Below are 23,929 nucleotides of genomic sequence, written 5' to 3' on the forward strand. Positions count from 1 at the left end.
AAAAGATTGGGGTGGAAAAATTGACCTGACCCAACAAAAAATAAACTTTTTGGGAGATTTTTTGGTGGGTAAATAGACCTGAAAATGCATCTGAGATTTCAAAATTTTCTGGGAGAGAACCCCCAAACCCCCTGCCAGGGGCTTCAGGTCTTTGGCCCTTGCCAGAAATTTTCAGTTCCCCAACCCACCCCCCTGGGTGCCCTCTACACGCACTGGGGGACCTTCACAGCTCTAACTGTCTGAGGAGAGCCAACACCATCCTGAAGGACTCATCCCACCCTGGACACTCTGTTTGACGGTACAGGTTTTTTTTTCTTTTTTAATTTGCCTTCTGGACATACCTCTTTCATTCAGGTAATTTTTGTTTATTTTTCTTTTCTTCTCCAAACTTTTAAAGTCTGTGTGGTTTACTCAGATTTATATTTGCACTGAAAGGCTGCACCTGACCTTTCGTTGTACAACCCCAATTCCAATGAAGTTGGGATGTTGTGTAAAATGCAAATAAAAACAGAATTCAATGATTTGCAAATCCTCTTCAACTATTCAACTCAACTATAGTGGTGTATTCAACTATTCAATTGAATACACCACAAAGACAAGATATTTAATGTTCAAACTGATAAACTTTATTGTTTTTGTGCATATATTTGCTCATTTTGAAATGGATGCCTGCAACACATTTCAGAAAAGCTGGGACAGTGGCAACAGAATACTGGGAAAGTTGATGAATGCTCCAAGAACACCTGTTTGGAAACAGGTGAGTGTCATGATTGGGTGTAAAAGGAGCATCCCCAAAAGGCTCAGCCATTCACAAGCAAAGATGGGGTGAGGATCACCACTTAGTGAACAACTGCATGAAAAAATAGTCCAGCAGTTGAAGAACAATGTTTCTCAATGTTAAATTGCAAGGAATTTAGGGATTCCATCATCTACAGTCCATAATATAATCAGAAGATTCAGAGAATCTGGAGAACTTTCTAAATGTAAGAGGCAAGGCTGAAAACCAACATTGAATGCGCGTGACCTTCGATCCCTCAGGCGGCACTGCATTAAAAACTGACATTGTGTAAAGGATCTTACCGCGTGGGCTCAGGAACACTTCAGAAAACCATTGTCAGTTATCACAGTTCGTCGCTACATTTACAAGTGCAAGATAAAACTCTACCATGCAAAGTGAAAGCCAGACATCAACAACATCCAGAAACGCCGCCGCCTTCTCTGGGCCCGAGCTCATTTGAAATGGACAGACACAAATTGGAAAAGTGTGCTGTGGTCTGAGTCCACATTTCAAAATATTTTTGGAAATCATGGGCAAAAGAGGAAAAAGACCATCCAGATTGTTACCAGTGCAAAGTTCAAAAGCCAGCATCTGTGATGGTATGGGGGTGTGTGTTAGTGCCCATGGCATGGACAACTTACACATCTGTGATGGCACCATCAATGCTGAAAGGTACATCCAGGTTTTGGAGCAACACATGCTGCCATCCAAGCAACGTCTTTTTCAGGGACGTCCCTGCTTATTTCAGCAAGACAATGCCAAGCCACATTCTGCACGTGTTACAACAGCGTGGCTTTGTAGTAAAAGAGTGCGGGTACTAGACTGACCTGCCTGCAGTCCAGACTTGTCGCCCACTGAAAATGTGTGGCACATTATGAAGCGCAAAATACGACAACGGAAACCCCGGACTGTTGAACAACTGAAGTCGTACATCAAGCAAGAATGGGAAAGAATTCCACCTACAAAGCTTCAACAATTAGTGTCCTCAGTTCCCAAACGCTTATTGAGTGTTGTTAGAAGGAAAGGTGATGTAACACAGTGGGAAACATACCACTGTCCCAGCTTTTTTGTGTTGCAGGCATCCATTTCAAAATTAGCAAATATTTACACAAATACAATACAATATCTTGTCTTTGTGGTGTATTCAATTGAATATAGGTTGAAGAGGATTTGAAAATCATTGTATTCTGTTTTTATTTACATTTTACACAACGTCCCAACTTCATTGGAATTGGGGTTGTACTATGACAAAGTGTTTGGATCTTTTTTTTAACCTGTGATCTTGTCCTGTGGTTTGGGAACCTTTTGTAACATTTTGATCTATAATGAATACAGCAAGAACAGTGATGTCATTGTAAGTGTGTGGTCAGCTGTGATGGCGCCTCACCTTGAGTCTGTTGCTTGTGCTCTTCTACTCTTCAGATGAGGAGGGTGTGACTGTGACCCTGGACCGATTTGACCCAGGCCGGGATCAGGATGGAGCCTCTGGCAGGCTTCCCTCCACTGTGGTACCTGGAGACATCGTAGTCCCATTTACATTTTCCATGCAGATGGACACGCCCCTTGTGACTATGGTCCAGTCAGAAGCAGAGCTTCACCACTCCTTTAAGGTATGATTGACAGTAACAACCTGAGGATGCTTCGGGTCACAGGTTATCCTCTTCATTTTGTGAGTCCAGAAGAGACACTGATGGTCTTGAATTAATGTTCTGCTTTTACTCATTTATTTTGACCTGTATATGTCAGAATCCATTCAGTTCCACGCACAAATAGTTTGTGGCGGTTATGCGGCGTGTTGGTTTGGAAGCTGCCAATAATAATGATATAACTCGAATGAAGCAGAAGGGTTATTTTTGATTTCCTAGTCAGATTTAATGTGTGCTGTCTTCAAGAAGTTTGTGTTTGTAAAATCATTTGGAAATGTCACTGATGAAATGCCACAGTGGATATTTTCACATCATAATGAGACAGACTGAAGGATTAATGTTACGTGCCACTTCATGTCCACAAAGCAGTGAATGAGAGACTGACTTTACCGTGAGCTGTGCGCCGCACTGAAGCTCCAAATCAGATTGATGAAATGTTGCTGCAGGAGATGGTTTAAAGTTCATCAAAAAATAGTTCGAGCAAAAGGACCCGAACGGCAACCCAACTTTATTTTTATTTTTTTTAATCATCATTTATAGAGAAAAGCTAACACTCTGGTATGTCTTCGGTTTTTAAGTTTCAAAAGCTATTTGGAAAGAATTTACTTCAGATTGTCTCTGCAAACTCTGGCCTGCTAAATCTGCATTTTGTGGTTCTGGACACAGACTTTCTGAAGTTTTGGGTGAAAAAATCTGAATGATGATGGCAGATTTGACAGTTTTGAAGAGAGGGGACGGCCTGTCCAATGATGACTGCGTGAGGAAGTTTAGACGGCAGTAGCTAAGATAAGATAAGACTTTATTGATCTCACTGTGGAGAAATTCACATGTTACGTCAGCTCTTAAAAACACACAAGATGAGTGCAAGTAGAGGAAAATGTTCATCAAACAGCATATGCAAGGATAAGCAATAATAATAATACTTGTAACAGTACAATAGAATAAGAAAATGAGGTAGAAATAGAATATATATATATATATATATATATATATATATATATATATATATATATATATATATATATATATATATATATATATATATATATATATGATTGGATTGAAAAAGACATAGGAGCATCTTCTTTACAATATGTGAAATGGAGTTTAGATGTCATAAGGTGACAGTGGTGGGATTTGTAAACAATCAATCAATCAACTTTCAATCAATCAACTTTTTTCTTGTATAGCGCCAAATCACAACAAACAGTTGCCCCAAGGCGCTCCACATTGCAAGGCAAGGCCATACAATAATTATGAAACACAGTCTACGTCTAAAGCAACATAACCAAGGGATGGTCCAGGGTCACCCGATCCAGCCCTAACTATAAGCCTTAGCGAAAAGGAAAGTTTTAAGCCTAATCTTAAAAGTAGAGAGGGTATCTGTCTCCCTGATCTGAATTGGGAGCTGGTTCCACAGGAGAGGAGCCTGAAAGCTGAAGGCTCTGCCTCCCATTCTACTCTTACAAACCCTAGGAACTACAAGTAAGCCCGCAGTCTGAGAGCGAAGCGCTCTAATGGGGTAATATGGTACTATGAGGTCCCTAAGATAAGATGGGACCTGATTATTCAAAACCTTATAAGTAAGAAGAAGAATTTTAAATTCTATTCTAGCATTAACAGGAAGCCAATGAAGGGAGGCCAACACGGGTGAGATATGCTCTCTCCTGCTAGTCCCCGTCAGTACTCTAGCTGCAGCATTCTGAACCAACTGAAGGCTTTTTAGGGAACTTTTAGGACAACCTGATAATAATGAATTACAATAGTCCAGCCTAGAGGAAACAAATGCATGAATTAGTTTTTCAGCATCACTCTGAGACAAGACCTTTCTGATTTTAGAGATATTGCGTAAATGCAAAAAGGCAGTCCTACATATTTGTTTAATATGCGCTTTGAATGACATATCCTGATCAAAAATAACTCCAAGATTTCTCACAGTATTACCAGAGATCAGGGAAATGCCATCCAGAGTAACGATCTGGTTAGACACCATGCTTCTAAGATTTGTGGGGCCAAGTACAATAACTTCAGTTTTATCTGAGTTTAAAAGCAGGAAATTAGAGGTCATCCATGTCTTTATGTCTGTAAGACAATCCTGCAGTTTAGCTAATTGGTGCGTATCCTCTGGCTTCATGGATAGATAAAGCTGGGTATCATCTGCGTAACAATGAAAATTTAAGCAATACCGTCTAATAATACTGCCCAAGGGAAGCATGTATAAAGTGAATAAAATTGGTCCTAGCACAGAACCTTGTGGAACTCCATAATTAACTTTAGTCTGTGAAGAAGATTCCCCATTTACATGAACAAACTGTAATCTATTAGACAAATATGATTCAAACCACCGCAGCGCAATGCCTTTAATACCTATGACATGCTCTAATCTCTGTAATAAAATTTTATGGTCAACAGTATCAAAAGCAGCACTGAGGTCCAACAGAACAAGCACAGAGATAAGTCCACTGTCCGAAGCCATAAGAAGATCATTTGTAACCTTCACTAATGCTGTTTCTGTACTATGATGAATTCTAAAACCTGACTGAAACTCTTCAAATAGACCATTCCTCTGCAGGTGATCAGTTAGCTGTTTTACAACTACCCTCTCAAGAATCTTTGAGAGAAAAGGAAGGTTGGAGATTGGCCTATAATTAGCTAAGATAGCTGGGTCAAGTGATGGCTTTTTAAGTAATGGTTTAATTACTGCCACCTTAAAGGCCTGTGGTACATAACCAACTAACAAAGATAGATTGATCATATTTAAGATTGAAGCATTAAATAATGGTAGGACTTCCTTGAGCAGCCTGGCAGGAATGGGGTCTAATAAGCATGTTGATGGTTTGGATGAAGTAACTAATGAAAATAACTCAGACAGAACAATCGGAGAGAAAGAGTCTAACCAAATACCGGCATCACTGAAAGCAGCCAAAGATAACGATACATCTTTGGGATGGTTATGAGTAATTTTTTCTCTAATAGTCAAAATTTTGTTAGCAAAGAAAGTCATGAAGTCATTACTAGTTAAAGTTAATGGAATACTCAGCTCAATAGAGCTCTGACTCTTTGTCAGCCTGGCTACAGTGCTGAAAAGAAACCTGGGGTTGTTCTTATTTTCTTCAATTAGTGATGAGTAGAAAGATGTCCTAGCTTCACGAAGGGCTTTCTTATAGAGCAACAAACTCTTTTTCCAGGCTAAGTGAAGATCTTCTAAATTAGTGAGACGCCATTTCCTCTCCAACTTACGGGTTATCTGCTTTAAGCTACGAGTTTGTGAGTTATACCACGGAGTCAGACACTTCTGATTTAAAGCTCTCTTTTTCAGAGGAGCTACAGCATCCAAAGTTGTCTTCAATGAGGATGTAAAACTATTGACAAGATACTCTAACTCCCTTACAGAGTTTAGGTAGCTACTCTGCTCTGTGTTGGTATATGACATTAGAGAACATAAAGAAGGAATCATATCCTTAAACCTAGTTACAGCGCTTTCTGAAAGACTTCTAGTGTAATGAAACTTATTCCCCACTGCAGGGTAGTCCATCAGGGTAAATGTAAATGTTATTAAAAAATGATCAGACAAAAGGGAGTTTTCAGGGAATACTGTTAAGTCTTCTATTTCCATACCATAAGTCAGAACAAGATCTAAAATATGATTAAAGTGGTGGGTGGACTCATTTACTTTTTGAGCAAAGCCGATAGAGTCTAATAATAGATTAAATGCAGTGTTGAGGCTGTCATTCTCAGCATCTGTGTGGATGTTAAAGTCGCCCACTATAATTATCTTATCTGAGCTAAGCACTAAGTCAGACAAAAGGTCTGAAAATTCACAGAGAAACTCACAGTAACGACCAGGTGGACGATAGATAATAACAAATAAAACTGGTTTTTGGGACTTCCAATTTGGATGGACAAGACTAAGATACAAGCTTTCAAATGAATTAAAGCTCTGTCTAGGTTTTTGATTAATTAATAAGCTGGAATGGAAGATTGCTGCTAATCCTCCGCCCCGGCCCGTGCTACGAGCATTCTGACAGTTAGTGTGACTCGGGGGTGTTGACTCATTTAAACTAACATATTCATCCTGCTGTAACCAAGTTTCTGTTAGGCAGAATAAATCAATACGTTGATCAATTATTATATCATTTACCAACAGGGACTTAGAAGAAAGAGACCTAATGTTTAATAGACCACATTTAACTGTTTTAGTCTGTGGTGCAATTGAAGGTGCTATATTATTTTTTCTTTTTGAATTTTTATGCTTAAATAGATTTTTGCTAGTTATTGGTGGTCTGGGAGCAGGCACCGTCTCTATGGGGATGGGGCAACGAGGGGATGGCAGGGGGAGAGAAGCTGCAGAGAGGTGTATAAGACCACAGCTCTGCCTCCTGGTCCCAACGCTAGACAGTCACAGTTTGGAGGATCCCAAAAAATTGGCCAGATTTCTAGAAATGAGAGCTGCTCCCTCTAAAGTGGGATGGATGCCGTCTCTCCTAACAAGACCAGGTTTTCCCCAGAAGCTTTGCCAATTATCAATGAAGCCCACCTCATTTTTTGGACACCACTCAGACAGCCAGCAATTCAAGGAGAACATGCGGCTAAACATGTCACTCCCGGTCTGATTGGGGAGGGGCCCAGAGAAAACAACAGAGTCCGACATTGTTTTTGCAAAGTTACACACCGATTCAATGTTAATTTTAGTGACCTCCGATTGGCGTAACCGAGTGTCATTACTGCCGACGTGAATTACAATTTTACCAAATTTACGCTTAGCCTTAGCCAGCAATTTCAAATGTCCTTCGATGTCGCCTGCTCTGGCCCCCGGAAGACAATTGACAATGGTTGCTGGTGTCGCTAACTTCACATTTCTCAAAACAGAGTCGCCAATAACCAGAGTTTGATCCTCGGCGAGTGTATCGTCGAGTGGGGAAAAACGGTTAGAGATGTGAACGGGTTGACGGTGTACACGGGGCTTCTGTTTAGGGCTACGCTTCCTCCTCACAGTCACCCAGTCAGCCTGCCTTCCCGACTGCACGGGGTCTGCCAGGGGGGAACTAACGGCGGCTAAGCTACCTTGGTCCGCACCGACTACAGGGGCCTGGTTAGCTGTAGAATTTTCCACGGTGCGGAGCCGAGCCTCCAATTCGCCCAGCCTGGCCTCCAAAGCTACGAATAAGCTGCACTTATTACAAGTACCGTTACTGCTAAAAGAGGCCGAGGAATAACTAAACATTTCACACCCAGAGCAGAAAAGTGCAGGAGAGACAGGAGAAGCCGCCATGCTAAAACGGCTAAGAGCTAGTAGCTATGCTAAGCTAGCGGATTCCCAAACAGGGAATCCGACACTAGACAGGCTGTGGAGCAGCACAGGTAACGCACAACAACAGTGCTAAAAAATAAAATAAAAATCCACTGGACAGGCTGTGGAGCAGCACAGGCAACGCACGACAACAGTGCTAAAACAAAATAAAAATCCACTAGACAGGCTGTGGAGCAGCACAGGTAACGCACGACAACAGTGCTAAAATAAAATAAAAATCCACTAGACAGGCTGTGGAGCAGCACAGGTAACGCACAACAACAGTGCTAAAATAAAATAAAAATCAACTAGACAGGCTGTGGAGCAGCACAGGTAACGCACGACAACAGTGCTAAAATAAAATAAAAATCCACTAGACAGGCTGTGGAGCAGCACAGGTAACGCACAACAACAGTGCTAAAAAATAAAATAAAAATAAAAATCCACTGGACAGGCTGTGGAGCAGCACAGGTAACGCACAACAACAGTGCTAAAAAATAAAATAAAAATAAAAATAAAAATCCACTAGACAGGCTGTGGAGCAGCACAGGTAACGCACGACAACAGTGCTAAAACAAAATAAAAATCCACTAGACAGGCTGTGGAGCAGCACAGGTAACGCACAACAACAGTGCTAAAACAAAATAAAAATCCACTAGACAGGCTGTGGAGCAGCACAGGTAACGCACGACAACAGTGCTAAAACAAAATAAAAATCCACTAGACAGGCTGTGGAGCAGCACAGGTAACGCACAACAACAGTGCTAAAACAAAATAAAAATCCACTAGACAGGCTGTGGAGCAGCACAGGTAACGCACGACAACAGTGCTAAAACAAAATAAAAATCCACTAGACAGGCTGTGGAGCAGCACAGGTAACGCACAACAACAGTGCTAAAAAATAAAATAAAAATAAAAATCCACTGGACAGGCTGTGGAGCAGCACAGGCAACGCACGACAACAGTGCTAAAACAAAATAAAAATCCACTGGACAGGCTGTGGAGCAGCACAGGCAACGCACGACAACAGTGCTAAAACAAAATAAAAATCCACTAGACAGGCTGTGGAGCAGCACAGGTAGTAACGCACGACAACAGCGCCCAAAAAAATAAAATCAAAATCAAAATCCACTGGACAGGCTGTGGAGCAGCACAGGTAACACACGACAACAGTGGTACAAAATAAAATAAAAATCCACTGGACAGGCTGTGGAGCAGCACAGGTAACGCACGACAACAGTGCTAAAAAAAATAAATAAATAAATAAATAAAATAAAATAATAAAATAAAAATCCACTGGACAGGCTGCGGAGCAGCACAGGTAACACACGACAACAGTGGTAAAAAATAAAATAAAAATCCACTAGACAGGCTGTGGAGCAGCACAGGTAACACACGACAACAGTGCCAAAAAAAATAAAATCAAAATCCACTGGACAGGCTGTGGAGCAGCACAGGCAACGCACGACAACAGTGCTAAAACAAAATAAAAATCCACTAGACAGGCTGTGGAGCAGCACAGGTAACGCACGACAACAGTGCTAAAATAAAATAAAAATCCACTAGACAGGCTGTGGAGCAGCACAGGTAACACACGACAACAGTGCTAAAAAATAAAATAAAAATAAAAATCCACTGGACAGGCTGTGGAGCAGCACAGGCAACGCACGACAACAGTGCTAAAACAAAATAAAAATCCACTAGACAGGCTGTGGAGCAGCACAGGTAACACACGACAACAGTGCTAAAAAATAAAATAAAAATAAAAATCCACTGGACAGGCTGTGGAGCAGCACAGGCAACGCACGACAACAGTGCTAAAACAAAATAAAAATCCACTAGACAGGCTGTGGAGCAGCACAGGTAACGCACGACAACAGCGCTAAATAAAAATCCACTGGACAGGCTGTGGAGCAGCACAGGTAACGCACGACAACAGTGCTAAAAAATAAATAAATAAATAAATAATAAAAAATAAATAATAAATAAAATAAAATAATAAAATAAAAATCCACTGGACAGGCTGCGGAGCAGCACAGGTAACACACGACAACAGTGGTAAAAAATAAAATAAAAATCCACTGTACAGGCTGTGGAGCAGCACAGGTAACACACGACAACAGTGGTAAAAAATAAAATAAAATCCACTGAACAGGCTGTGGAGCAGCACAGGTAACACACGACAACAGTGGTAAAAAATAAAATAAAAATCCACTGAACAGGCTGTAGAGCAGCACAGGTAACACACGACAACAGTGGTAAAAAATAAAATAAAAATCCACTGGACAGGCTGTAGAGCAGCACAGGTAACACACGACAACAGTGGTAAAAAATAAAATAAAAATCCACTGGACAGGCTGTAGAGCAGCACAGGTAACACACGACAACAGTGGTAAAAAATAAAATAAAAATCCACTGAACAGGCTGTGGAGCAGCACAGGTAACACACGACAACAGTGGTAAAAAATAAAATAAAAATCCACTGAACAGGCTGTAGAGCAGCACAGGTAACACACGACAACAGTGGTAAAAATAAACTAAAAATCCACTGAACAGGCTGTAGAGCAGCACAAGTAACGCACGACACACAGTGCTAAAATAAAATAAAAATCCACTGGACAGGCTGTGGAGCAGCACAGGTAACGCACGACAACAGTGCTAAAATAAAATAAAAATCCACTAGGCAGGCTGTGGAGCAGCACGACAACAGTGCTAAAAATAAAATAAAATAAAAACGAAAGCGTTAGCAAGCTAGTTAGCTTGCCAACGCTGATGAAGGTTAGCTGATAAAAGAGCTCCGTCGCGATGCTTCGACCGTTAGAGGTCTTCTTTAGGCGTTGGAGCACGGTGAAAAAGTAAAAAAAAAAAAGTAAAAAAGTCTTGAAAAAGACTGTTAATTCAAAGAACTCAAACAGCTCAGTTCAAACAGCTAACAGATACAGCAGAACACCGCTGTGCTCCGGAACCAGAAACCCTGTGATATGCCTGTGACGTAATTGGTGTCACTGTCAAAAGACCGCAACTAGATAGCAAATTGTTATTGCACATGATTTGTGGACATATTATTGCATGTGGTTATTTCACAGTGTTATTGTACAGTCTGACAGCAGCAGGGAGGAACGACCTGCGGTATCATTCCTTCTTGCACTGAGGGTGCCTCAGTCTGTCACTGAACGAGCTGCTCAGCTCCACTACAGTCCGGTGCAGCGGGTGAGAGGAGTTGTTCATGATGGATTTGAAGTTGGCTAACACCCTCCTCTCAGCCGCCAGAGAGGCCAGAGGACAGCCCAGGACAGAGCTGAACTTCCTGACCCGCTTGTTCAGTCTTTCTCTCCCGCTCTGTGCTGCCTGGGGCCCAACAGACAACAGCATTGAGGAGAGCAGAGGCTACAACAGAGTCGTAGAAGGTCTTAAGCAGAGGTCTACTCACTCCAAAGGATCTGAGTCTCCTCAGGAGGTGGAGGCGACTGGCCTTTTTTGTACAGGGTGTCAGTGTTGTGAGTCCAGTCCAGTTTGTTGTTGAGGTGAACACCCAGGTATTTGAAACTGTCCACAGTCTCTATGCCCTCCCCCTGGATGTTCATCGGTGGGTGAGGTGGTGGTTTCCTCCTGAAGTCGATCACCGTCTCCTTCATCTTACTGGTGTTGAGACACAAGTGGTTGCGCTCACACCAGTCCACAAAGTCTGTGATGACCGACCGGTACTCCAGCTCGTTCCCCTCAGACACACGACTCACAATGGTGGAGTCATCAGAGAACTTCTGGAGGTGGCAGCTGTCCGTGTTGTAGGTGAAGTACGAGGTGTAAAGGGTGAAGAGGAAAGGCGAGAGGACGGTGCCCTGGGGGGCCCAGGTGCTGCACCACCTCAGACTGGCAGCCGCATGTACTGCGGGCGGTCAGTGAGGTAGTTGATGATCCAGGAGGCAAGATGTCCATCCACACATGCGTACTCCAGCTTCCCCTGCAGCAGCGCCAGTCTGATGGTGTTGAAAGCGCTGGAGAAGTCAAAGGACATGACTCTCACAGCGCTCCCGCCGGTCTCCAGGTGGGTGAGCACTCGCTGCAGCAGGTAGGTGACAGCGTCATCTACCCCGATGTTGGGCCTGTAGGCAAACTGCAGCGGGTCCAGGATGTCGCTCACCACGGTGCAGAGGTGAGACAGGATGAGCCACTCCATGGTCTTCATGAGGTGGGAGGTCAGAGCAACTGGTCTGTAGTGGGCCGGTTCCTTGGCGTGCGATGTTTTGGGAACCGGGACCACACAGGAGGTCTTCCATAGGGTGGGGACCACCCCCAGGCTGAGGCTCTTGTTGAAGATGTGGCTGAGGACCTCACAGAGCTCATCTGCACAGGTCCTCAGCAGCCTCGGGGAGATCTCATCAGGTCCTGCTGCTTTTCTCTGCTTCAGCCGCAGGAGCTGACATCTCACCTCAGTCGGAGTCACAGTGAGGAGGGAGGGAGGGGTGAGCTGAGGTGGGCTGGTGCTGATTACAGTCCGGGGGGAGGAGGGACAGAGTCCAGGGTGCAGTGGCGGTGACCAGGGGAAGAAGGTGGGGGGTCAGAGGGACTGGAGGGCTGGCTGCTGGAGACGCGTGGAGAGCCAGAAGCAGGCAGGGGGGCAGGTGTGGAGGAGCCAAAACAGTTAAAGTTGAAAGTTGAACAGCCCCGGCGCAACTTCAACTTTGTCACTGATTCATGAACATTGTTCTCAAGAATCTGCTGATATTGACTGGAATCCATGTGACCCTCAACTTTAACAAGATTCCCAGGACCTGCACTGGCCACACAGCATGATGGAACCACCTTCAAATTTTATTGTAGGTAGCAAGTGTTTTTTCTTGGAATGCTGTGTTCTTTTTCTGCCCCTTGTTATGTCCAAATAACTCAATTTTAGTTTCATCAGTCCACAGCACCTTATTCTAAAATGAAGCTGGCTTGTCCAAATGTGCTTTAGCATACCTCAAGCGACTCTGTTTGTGGCGTGTACCCAGAAAAGGCTTCCTCTGCATTACAGCATCATACAGCATCTCTTTGTACAAAGTGCGCTGTATAGTTGAACGATGCACAGAGACACTATCTGCAGCAAAATCATGTTGTAGGTCTTTGGAGCAGGTCTGTGGGTTGACTATGACTGTTCTCACCATCCTTCGCTTCAGCTTATCTGAGATTTTTCTTGGCCTGCCACTTTGGGCCTTAACTAGTACTGTGCCTGTGGTCTTCCATTTCCTCACTATGTTTCTTACAGTGGAAACTGACAGCTGAAATCTCTGAGATAGCTTTTTGTATCCTTCCCCTAAACCATGATGTTGAACAGTCTTTGTTTTCAGGTCATTTGAGAGTTGTTTAGAGGCTCCCATGTTGCCACTCTTTAGAAGAGATGCAAGGAGGGGAAACATTTGCAAATGGCCACCTTAAATACCCTTTCTTTTGATTGGATTCACCTGTGTAAGAATGTCAAGGGTCAATGAGCTTACCAAACCAATTTTGTGTTCCAATAATTGGTGCTAAATGTATTCAAATCAATAAAGTAGTAGTAGTCTGTAAAATTGTTCACAGACTGGCACCTCCCTACCTAGCTGACCTAATTAAGTTCGACCACATTACAGCCATTTTGCCATCTCTTCACTGGCTTCCTGTCTCAGTGAGAGGGCTAGTGGCCGGCAATCACCTTAGTATTTCTTCTGTTTTTCTTGTTTATTGCTGACAAATTATACTGTATTTCTTGTCTTTCTGATGCCTGATTCTGTTTTTTCTCTCTGTTTGAGGTGCGGCTCCATCCAGAGATGGGTGTGGTATCTGTGCTGGAGACCCTCCTGTCCTCTCCTGCTTTTGTGAATTGTTCTGTAATTTATGTCCGTATAATGGCCCAAGCAGAGGGTCACCCCTTTGAGTCTGGTTTGCTTGAGGTTTCTTCCTCAGAGGGAGTTTTTTCTTACCACTGCTGCTCTGGGGGTTTGTACGGTTAGACCTTACTTGTGTGAAGTGCCTTGAGGCAACTCTGTTGTGATTTGGCACAATATAAATGAAAATAAATTGAAATTAAAATTGAAAATGACAAGGGTGCCCAAATTTATGCACCTGCCTAATTTTGTTTAAATAATTATTGCACACTTTCTGTAAATACTAGAAACTTCATTTCACTTCTCAAATATCACTGTTTGTTTGCCAAATGATACATTTAACTGAAATTTCTGATTCAGACAACCAATGATTTATAAAGGAAAATCTTGTAAATTATCATGGGTGCCCAAACTTTTACATACAACTGTATCAACAGGAACTAAATATATGGTTTATAAAACACTGCTATTGCCAGTACTGATATATGGTTCTGAATTTCCGTGACGATGTCTCATTAATGTCCACAGCAGATGTTGGTCGTGTGTGTGTACGTGTTAGAAATCTCCATCGTTCTTTACAGGTGCTGCAACTGTATGTGAGCAGCAGACAGATGCTGGATCTGTCTCAGCTCCTAAAGGTCAAAGGTCATGTTATCTGCTCCCCGCAGCTGGACGCCACAGCGTTCACTCTCAGCTGGTCTGCCGTCTGTCCGGACGTTGTTGTGGAGGCTCATCCTGTTCAGGCCGTCCCCGTCATACCCACGGCGCTGGTGCGGAGCCTCACCAGCCTCATGCCACCTCAGCTGCCGCACAGCGCCAGATGCCAGAGAGGGTGAGGCTCCTTGAAATGTTTGTTAGCCTGAGACCATGAGGGAGCCCCATGGTTGTGTGTTTACCACTGTGTAACAGCAGGACCTTGAACTACAGCAGCATCATTCATTCATTTCTATACCTGCTTACTGCAGTCAAGGGTTATGGGGGGTGGAGCCTGTGCCAAGCAGTCACTGGGTAGAAGGCGGAGCACACCCTGGACAGGCGGCCAGTCTTTGGCAGGGTCACACAGAGACAGACAAACACACCTATGGCCAGATTAGAGCCACCAGTTCTCCGAACCTGCATGGCTTTGAAGGTGGGGGGAAGCCGGTAAATGTGGAGGGAACCCATGTTAGCACACTCCACACAGAAAGGCCCCAGGCAGGAAGCGATCCCACAACCTTCTTGCTGTGAGGCATCAGTGCTAATTGGCCCATTACTCTGCCAAAAGGGGGAACAGCTGCTGCCTTTAAATAGCTTAAATCATCAAGAAATATTTAAATATTTATAAATTTGACTAAAATGAAAACTGTTTTTATCCTGTTCTGTCAGCTGTGTGGACACCCCTCGAATTACTGCTTCATTTGTCTGCAGGTTTCTGACCATGAATCAGACCAGGAAGCTCCTCCTGATCCTGGACTCGGACCCCAAAGCCTCCAGCTTGCCTCTGGTCGGAGTGTAAGTCAGAACCTCCTGTTTTAATTATTCTGACACACACTGCATTCATGCAGCACAGTCAGTGTGCACGTGCATCACACTGAATGTAAAGAAGCTGCAGACGTGAGTCTGACCTTTTTATTTATTTATTTATTTTGCTGGAGAGCCACACTACTGCAAATATGGCTGAGCTGTCAGTCAGTCAACATTTATTTCTGTCACCCTGTACATCAGCCAGATGGTGTCTAAGGTGCTTTACACAGGGCTGTGAAAACTCAGCGGATCCATGAAATTCCACGGATTTCATCATGGGGGGGGTTAGTGTTTTACTCTGTATTCATGATCGTCACTGAGTTTTTAAAATGTCTATCGCAAAGTGGTTTTTTTGGACATCGTGCAAGTTTTATAAGTCCGCGGACACTGATCTGTGTGTTACAGATACAAATCAGTGTCCTTGGATCCGCAGAGTTTCAAGGAGAGAAAAACGCCTGGCTGTTGCGACAGCTGTCGTAAAGCGGGACTGATTGGTTGCTGCTGCGATGCTTAAGCTAAACATAGCATGTGGACATCGCAAACCTTTAGAGCTCTAAAGCTTTTAAAAGAAGATTTGTGCAGCACGTCTGTGTCACAGACCGATGTCGGACAGAGAGAAGATGGCGAGAAAGACTTTGAAAAAGTCTGATAAGGACAAGAATCCGTGGAATCGTCGCTGGCTTCATCAACACACCTGAAAGATAAAAGAAACGGGAAAAGTGAAGTGTGCCCTCAGGAAAACACGATAAGAAGTTTTCTCTCTGGAAAATAAACATTCTGCTGTTTCAACAGGATGTTAGACAAGATTATGTGACTTTTTTCATTAATCTAGACTTTCTTTCATTGGGAAAAAAGACTGGCTTTGAATTAATTTAAATGAATTTACACAAGAATGTAATTGAGTTTTTATTAATGTGGAATTTTTTCATGGGAAAAAGACACTGTGGCTTTGAGTAGATTTAGAGGAATTTACACAAGAATATGTGGCTTTTTACGATAATGTATGTTATTGATATTTTACCATGATTTTCAAAATATTCTCCAAGTTTTAGCTGTGGTTTTTGAAATGCTTTCGGTCTTCATGAATTTCATGTTTAATTGTTCTGAGTTAATGCATAATTTGGTTTACAATTAAAAGGAAAATCATTCCAGGTTATACTTCCATGTCATATTCTGTTATTTCAACATCATCATTGACAGGTCAAATGAAAGGTTGAATACAGGGTAAATTAAATATGCACTAATTTTGAGACTTTTTCTTCCAGGAGCTCCAGACCCCCTGCAAATTTTCCTCGGATTTCACAATTTTCATTTCATAGCCCTGTTTACAGTAAAATCAAAGAACAAGAATTCACATAAATAAAACAAGCATACAATAGAGTTATAGAGGCTCAGAAAAACAGACATGTGACAGCACCACCAAGTATTAAAAGCCACTTTAAGAAGTAGAGTTTTGCACAATTTGGAGGTGTGCAAGAGAAGACTGGTTAACATCAGCATAAAGTGCATCACATTTATCAGGCCTGGAGCTGATGAAAGCATGAATGGCGGTCTGAAGATCACATCTACTGAGGAAGGACTTTAGCCAGAAGATGGCGCTGGAAAAAACTTGCTTTGACAGCAGAGTTTATCTGCTGATCGAACCTCAAACAGCTGTCACAACTGTTTAAGGTTCACAAACAAATTCTTGACAGCTGGTTTTAAATAACAAGTGCCGTGTCCATCGGTATGAAGGGTCAAAGTGATCAAAATGAATTGAAATATTGAATGTGGTAAATATGAACGCAGTAAAACATAGATTGTGGTAAAAATGAAAGCAGTAAAACTAAACTTTGAATGTGGTGAAAATGAAAGCAGTAAAACAATTAATGTGGTTAAAAGTGAAAGCAGTAAATATTGAATGTGGTAAAAAATCAAAAGGGTAAAACTGGACTTGATATAAATGGAAGGTGTGAAGTACTGAACATGAAAATGAGTGACGTAAAAAACATCTGATTAATATTGCCCCTTTGAAAATTAGAATCGTTAAATTTGGATGTCATTAAAATCACATTATGGTAATTATTAATCTTATAAATATTATGTCTTAAAATATAACATTGGCTAATTTAATTCACTGCCTCGATTTTAGCACATCACTTTACCCACTTCAGTTTTATCATTCACCGCGTCAACTGTGTAACTTTGCTCACTTCTGGTAGATCGGAATACGGCAGCAGCCACTGTGCGACAGTGGACATTTGTAGTCCAGAGCCACTGCTAGTGTCATGGGCCAACGCGTCGGACGCGTCAGGAATCGGTCTAAAAAGCATTATTTTCAATGAGATGCGTTGCTTTTTAGATGCGTGAAAAGCGTCACGCCAAAAGCCGAGTTAAAGTGACGGTTCTGACGGGAGCGCGCATTGCCGCATGTCGGCAGCCTGACGCGGTCAAAGTTCAACCTAATCCAACTTTCGACGCTCTGAGCTGTGACGTAGCTTGGCGCTGTCCAATAAGAACGACACGTCGGGCCAAAACACGGAAGACTAGTGGCAGAAACCACTGATCTGTACAAAACAGAAACGTGTCACAGGACTGCTCATTTATAGAGAAAAATCCTTGGAAATGTTTTTTGTTGTTGTTTACCTCAAAATTTCTGATTACTGTTTAAAAAAAAGTTTAGAACACTTAAATGTAATTAAAATAGCTAAATAAATCAATAAATGGTTCTTTAGAAACCTTTAATCGGTAAATTAAAACCACCTGTTATTTCAGATGAGATAATTTCCTGTTTAACATAAGGAACCTCGGACATTTATTTTTAGACAAATAAAATAACGTGGAAACTTGTACAGTTTTTAAGTCTGGTAGATTTATATCTCATTTCAACCAGAAAACAGACACTGTAAATAAATACAAATGTTTATTATAAATGCAACAGGAAATTATTTAACAATGACTGCAGTATGATTGTAAAGTAGGATTTCTGTGACATAAACCTCATGATGAATTTTTTTATAGTCATTTCAACTTGTAATTTTGTCAAAATATGTAATTGCCTTTAATGTTGTTATCAGGACAGAGTCATTTCTAAAATATGAATTTGAGCACAATAAGTGGAGAGCTTCTACTTGTGCAAATGTCTTTGGACTTTGATTTCGTGGACATTTTTAATGATCCGTTCATTTATTGTTAAAATATAAAATGAAACAGCTTTTAAAAAATAATAAAATAGTTGCTGTTGAAAGAGCTTTTTATTTAGAAGCAGGTGATATTCTGCTGGATTCTGAGGACCAGATGAAGGTCTCTTCTGCAGCTTTGACCTCTGGTGGTGTTGCTGAAGAGCAGAGATGTTTTCTTTCAACTGGACTTCATGGTGTTCAGCTCATCAATGGAAGTTTGGTTGTCTGCACAGCAAATGTTCCTGATTGGGACAAATAAAAATCCATCCATCCATTTTCTTTCTCTTTATCCGGAGTCGGGTCGTGGGGGCAGCAGCTCAAGCAAAGCCGCCCAGACCTCCCAATCCACACACACCTCCCCCAGCTCCTGCGGGGGAACCCCAAGGCATTCCCAAGCCAGCCGAGAGACGTAGTCCCTCCAGCGTGTCCTGGGTCTTCCCCGGGGCCTCCTCCCAATGGGACGTGCCCGGAACACCTCTCCAGTGAGGCATTCCAGGGGGCATCCGAAAAGATGCCTGAGCCACCTCAACTGGCTCCTTTCGACGTGGAGGAGCAGCGGCTCGACTCCGAGCTCCTCCCGAGTGACCGAGCTCCTCACCCTATCTCTAAGGGAGCGCCCAGCCACCCTGCGGAGGAAACTCATCTCGGCCGCTTGTACTCGCGATCTCGTTCTTTCGGTCATGAGCCAAATCTCATGATCATAGGTGAGGATCGAAACGTAGATCGATCGGTAAATCGAGAGCTTTGCTCCCCTACTCAGCTCTCTCTTCACCACGACTGTCCGATACAGCGACCGCATCACTGCAGATGCTGCACCGATCCATCTATCGATCTCATGCTCCATCCGTCCCTCACTCGTGAACAAGACCCCGAGATACTTAAACTCCTCCACTTGAGGCAAGGACACTTCACCGACCTGAAGAGGGCAAAGCACCTTTTTCCGGTCGAGAACCATGGCCTCGGATTTAGAGGTGTTGATCTTCATCCCGGACGCTTCACACTCGGCTGCAAACCACCCCAGTGCACGCTGAAGGTCCTGATTTCACGAAGCCAACAGAACCACATCATCCGCAAACAGCAGAGCCGAGATTCTGTGGTTCCCAAACCAGACCCCCTCTACACCCTGGCTGTGCCTAGAAATTCTGTCCATTAAAAATAATGAACAGAACAGGTGACAAAGGGCAGCCCTGGCGGAGGCCAACGTGCACTGGAAACAGGTTTGACTTACTACCGGCAATGCGAACCAAGCTTCTGCTGCAGTTGTACAGGGACCGGATAGCCCTTAGCAAAGGACCCCGGACCCCGTACTCCCGGAGCACTCCCCACAGGGTGCCCCGAGGGACACGGTCGAACGCCTTCTCCAGATCCACAAAACACATGTGGACTGGTTGGGCGAATTCCCATGAACCCTCGAGCACCCGATGGAGGGTGTAGAGCTGGTCCAGTGTGCCGCGACCAGGACGAAAACCACACTGCTCCTCCTGAATCTGAGGTTCGACCATCGGTCAAATTTTCCTCTCCAGTACTCTGGAATAGACCTTACCGGGGAGGCTGAGGAGTGTGATCCCCCTATAGTTGGAACACACCCTGCGGTCCCCCTTCTTAAACAGAGGCACCACCACCCCAGTCTGCCAATCCAGAGGCACTGTCCCCGATCACCACGCGATGTTGCAGAGGCGTGTCAGCCAAGACAGTCCCACAGCATCCAGAGACCTAAGGTACTCAGGACGGATTTCATCCACCCCAGGAGCCTTGCCACTGAGGAGCGTTCTAACCACCTCGGTGACTTCGGCCTGGGTAATGGATGAGTCCGTCTCTGAGTCCCCTGTCTCTGCTTCCTCTTCGGAAGACGTGACGATGGGATTGAGGAGATCCTCAAAGTATTCCTTCCACCGCCCGACAACATCCCCAGTCAGGTTCAACAGCTCCCCACCCGCACCGTAAACAGTGCTGGTGGAGAGCTGCAACCCCCTGGCTGCCTGCCTCGGTCTGTCCAGGAATGATGCCTGAAGGCCGGCTTCTGTGTGCGGGTCGGCCCGCTGTCACGGTTCGATCGATATCCCACCAAGTTGGCAGTCCTCCCTCTGTCGGCGTCACTCCGAAAAGTAGCTGAAAAAAAGCTTCTCCCAGACATGCGCAGTGGCTCTGGACTACAAATTCCCGCTGTCACACAGTGGCTGCTGCCGTATTCCGATCTACTGGAAGTGAGCACAATTACACAGTTGACGCGGTGAATGATAAAACTGAAGTGGGTAAAGTGGATGTGCTAAAATTGAGGCAGTGAATTACATTAGCCAATGTTATATTTTAAGACATAATATTTATAAGATTAATATTTACCATCATGTGATTTTAATGACACCCAAATTTAACGATTCTAATTTTCAAAGGGGCAATATTAATCAGATGTTGTTTTTTACGTCACTCATTTTCATGTTTAGTACTTCACAACTTCCCATTTTTATCAGGTCCAGTTTTACCCTTTTGATTTTTTTACCACATTCAATATTTGCTGCTTTCACTTTTAACCACATTAATTGTTTTACTGCTTTCATTTTCACCACAATCTGTTTTACTGCGTTCATATTTACCACATTCAATATTTCAATTAATTTTGATCACTTTGACCCTTCATACAGTAGTGTTCAGAATAATAGTAGTGCTATGTGACTAAAAAGATTAATCCAGGTTTTGAGTATATTTCTTATTATTACATGGGAAACAAGGTACCAGTAGATTCTCACAAATCCATCAAATCAATTTTATTTATATAGCGCCAAATCACAACAAACAGTCGCCCCAAGGTGCTTTATATTGTAAGGCAAAAGCCATACAATAATTACAGAAAAACCCCAATGGTCAAAACGAACCCCTATGAGCAAGCACTTGGCGACAGTGGGAAGGAAACAAGACCAAGCATTCATGATATGCACACTCTTAAGGCTATGAAATTGGGCTATTAGTAAAAAAAAAAAAGTAGAAAAGGGGGTGTTCACAATAATAGTAGTGTGGCATTCAGTCAGTGAGTTTGTCAGTTTTGTGGAACAAACAGGTGTGAATCAGGTGTCCCCTATTTAAGGATGAAGCCAGCACCTGTTGAACATGCTTTTCTCTTTGAAAGCCTGAGGAAAATGGGACGTTCAAGACATTGTTCAGAAGAACAGCGTAGTTTGATTAAAAAGTTGATTGGAGAGGGGAAAACTTATACACAGGTGCAAAAAAATTATAGGCTGTTCATCTACAATGATCTCCAATGCTTTAAAATGGACAAAAAAACAGAGACGTGTGGAAGAAAACGGAAAACAACCATCAAAATGGATAGAAGAATAACCAGAATGGCAAAGGTTCACCCATTGATCAGCTCCAGGATGATCAGAGACAGTCTGGAGTTACCTGTAAGTGCTGTGACAGTTAGAAGACGCCTGTGTGAAGCTAATTTATTTGCAAGAATCCCCCGCAAAGTCCCTCTGTTAAATAAAAGACATGTGCAGAAGAGGTTACAATTTGCCAAAGAACACATCAAGATAATTATAGTGGGCGATTTTAACATCCACACAGATGCTGAGAATGACAGCCTCAACACTGCATTTAATCTATTATTAGACTCTATTGGCTTTGCTCAAAAAGTAAATGAGTCCACCCACCACTTGAATCATATCTTAGATCTTGTTCTGACTTATGGTATGGAAATAGAAGACTTAACAGTATTCCCTGAAAACTCCCTTCTGTCTGATCATTTCTTAATAACATTTACATTTACTCTGATGGACTACCCAGCAGTGGGGAATAAGTTTCATTACACTAGAAGTCTTTCAGAAAGCGCTGTAACTAGGTTTAAGGATATGTTTCCTTCTCTATGTTCTCTAATGCCATATACCAACACAGTGCAGAGTAGCTACCTAAACTCTGTAAGGGAGATAGAGTATCTTGTCAATAGTTTTACATCCTCATTGAAGACAACTTTGGATGCTGTAGCTCCTCTGAAAAAGAGAGCTTTAAATCAGAAGTGCCTGACTCCGTGGTATAACTCACAAACTCGTAGCTTAAAGCAGATAACCCGTAAGTTGGAGAGGAAATGGCATCTCACTAATTTAGAAGATCTTCACTTAGCCTGGAAAAAGAGTCTGTTGCTCTATAAAAAAGCCCTCCGTAAAGCTAGGACATCTTTCTACTCATCACTAATTGAAGAAAATAAGAACAACCCCAGGTTTCTTTTCAGCACTGTAGCCAGGCTGACAAAGAGTCAGAGCTCTATTGAGCTGAGTATTCCATTAACTTTAACTAGTAATGACTTCATGACTTTCTTTGCTAACAAAATTTTAACTATTAGAGAAAAAATTACTCATAACCATCCCAAAGACGTATCGTTATCTTTGGCTGCTTTCAGTGATGCCGGTATTTGGTTAGACTCTTTCTCTCCGATTGTTCTGTCTGAGTTATTTTCATTAGTTACTTCATCCAAACCATCAACATGTTTATTAGACCCCATTCCTACCAGGCTGCTCAAGGAAGCCCTACCATTATTTAATGCTTCGATCTTAAATATGATCAATCTATCTTTGTTAGTTGGCTATGTACCACAGGCTTTTAAGGTGGCAGTAATTAAACCATTACTTAAAAAGCCATCACTTGACCCAGCTATCTTAGCTAATTATAGGCCAATCTCCAACCTTCCTTTTATCTCAAAAATTCTTGAAAGGGTAGTTGTAAAACAGCTAACTGATCATCTGCAGAGGAATGGTCTATTTGAAGAGTTTCAGTCAGGTTTTAGAATTCATCATAGTACAGAAACAGCATTAGTGAAGGTTACAAATGATCTTCTTATGGCCTCGGACAGTGGACTCATCTCTGTGCTTGTTCTGTTAGACCTCAGTGCTGCTTTTGATACTGTTGACCATAAAATTTTATTACAGAGATTAGAGCATGCCATAGGTATTAAAGGCACTGCGCTGTGGTGGTTTGAATCATATTTGTCTAATAGATTACAATTTGTTCATGTAAATGGGGAATCTTCTTCACAGACTAAAGTTAATTATGGAGTTCCACAAGGTTCTGTGCTAGGACCAATTTTATTCACTTTATACATGCTTCCCTTAGGCAGTATTATTAGATGGTATTGCTTAAATTTTCATTGTTACGCAGATGATACCCAGCTTTATCTATCCATGAAGCCAGAGGACACACACCAATTAGCTAAACTGCAGGATTGTCTTACAGACATAAAGACATGGATGACCTCTAATTTCCTGCTTTTAAACTCAGATAAAACTGAAGTTATTGTACTTGGCCCCACAAATCTTAGAAACATGGTGTCTAACCAGATCCTTACTCTGGATGGCATTACCCTGAGCTCTAGTAATACTGTGAGAAATCTTGGAGTCATTTTTGATCAGGATATGTCATTCAAAGCGCATATTAAACAAATATGTAGGACTGCTTTTTTGCATTTACGCAATATCTCTAAAATCAGAAAGGTCTTGTCTCAGAGTGATGCTGAAAAACTAATTCATGCATTTATTTCCTCTAGGCTGGACTATTGTAATTCATTATTATCAGGTTGTCCTAAAAGTTCCCCAAAAAGCCTTCAGTTAATTCAAAATGCTGCAGCTAGAGTACTGACGGGGACTAGAAGGAGAGAGCATATCTCACCCATATTGGCCTCTCTTCATTGGCTTCCTGTTAATTCTAGAATAGAATTTAAAATTCTTCTT

At 42.5% G+C, this 23,929-nt stretch overlaps 1 protein-coding gene across 1 annotated transcript in view; it reads left to right on the forward strand.

Moving 5' to 3' along the window:
- stil (STIL centriolar assembly protein) overlaps positions 1-23,929 on the forward strand; it is a 79,333-nt gene that overhangs the window by 16,422 nt on the left and 38,982 nt on the right. The window contains 3 exon segments of the mRNA XM_034179267.1: positions 2,201-2,388; positions 14,136-14,386; positions 14,962-15,045. Coding sequence (XP_034035158.1) covers positions 2,201-2,388; positions 14,136-14,386; positions 14,962-15,045 — 523 coding nt within the window.

Source organism: Thalassophryne amazonica, chromosome 10 (genome assembly GCF_902500255.1).
Source record: "Thalassophryne amazonica chromosome 10, fThaAma1.1, whole genome shotgun sequence".
In the NCBI taxonomy this organism is placed as follows: domain Eukaryota; kingdom Metazoa; phylum Chordata; class Actinopteri; order Batrachoidiformes; family Batrachoididae; genus Thalassophryne; species Thalassophryne amazonica.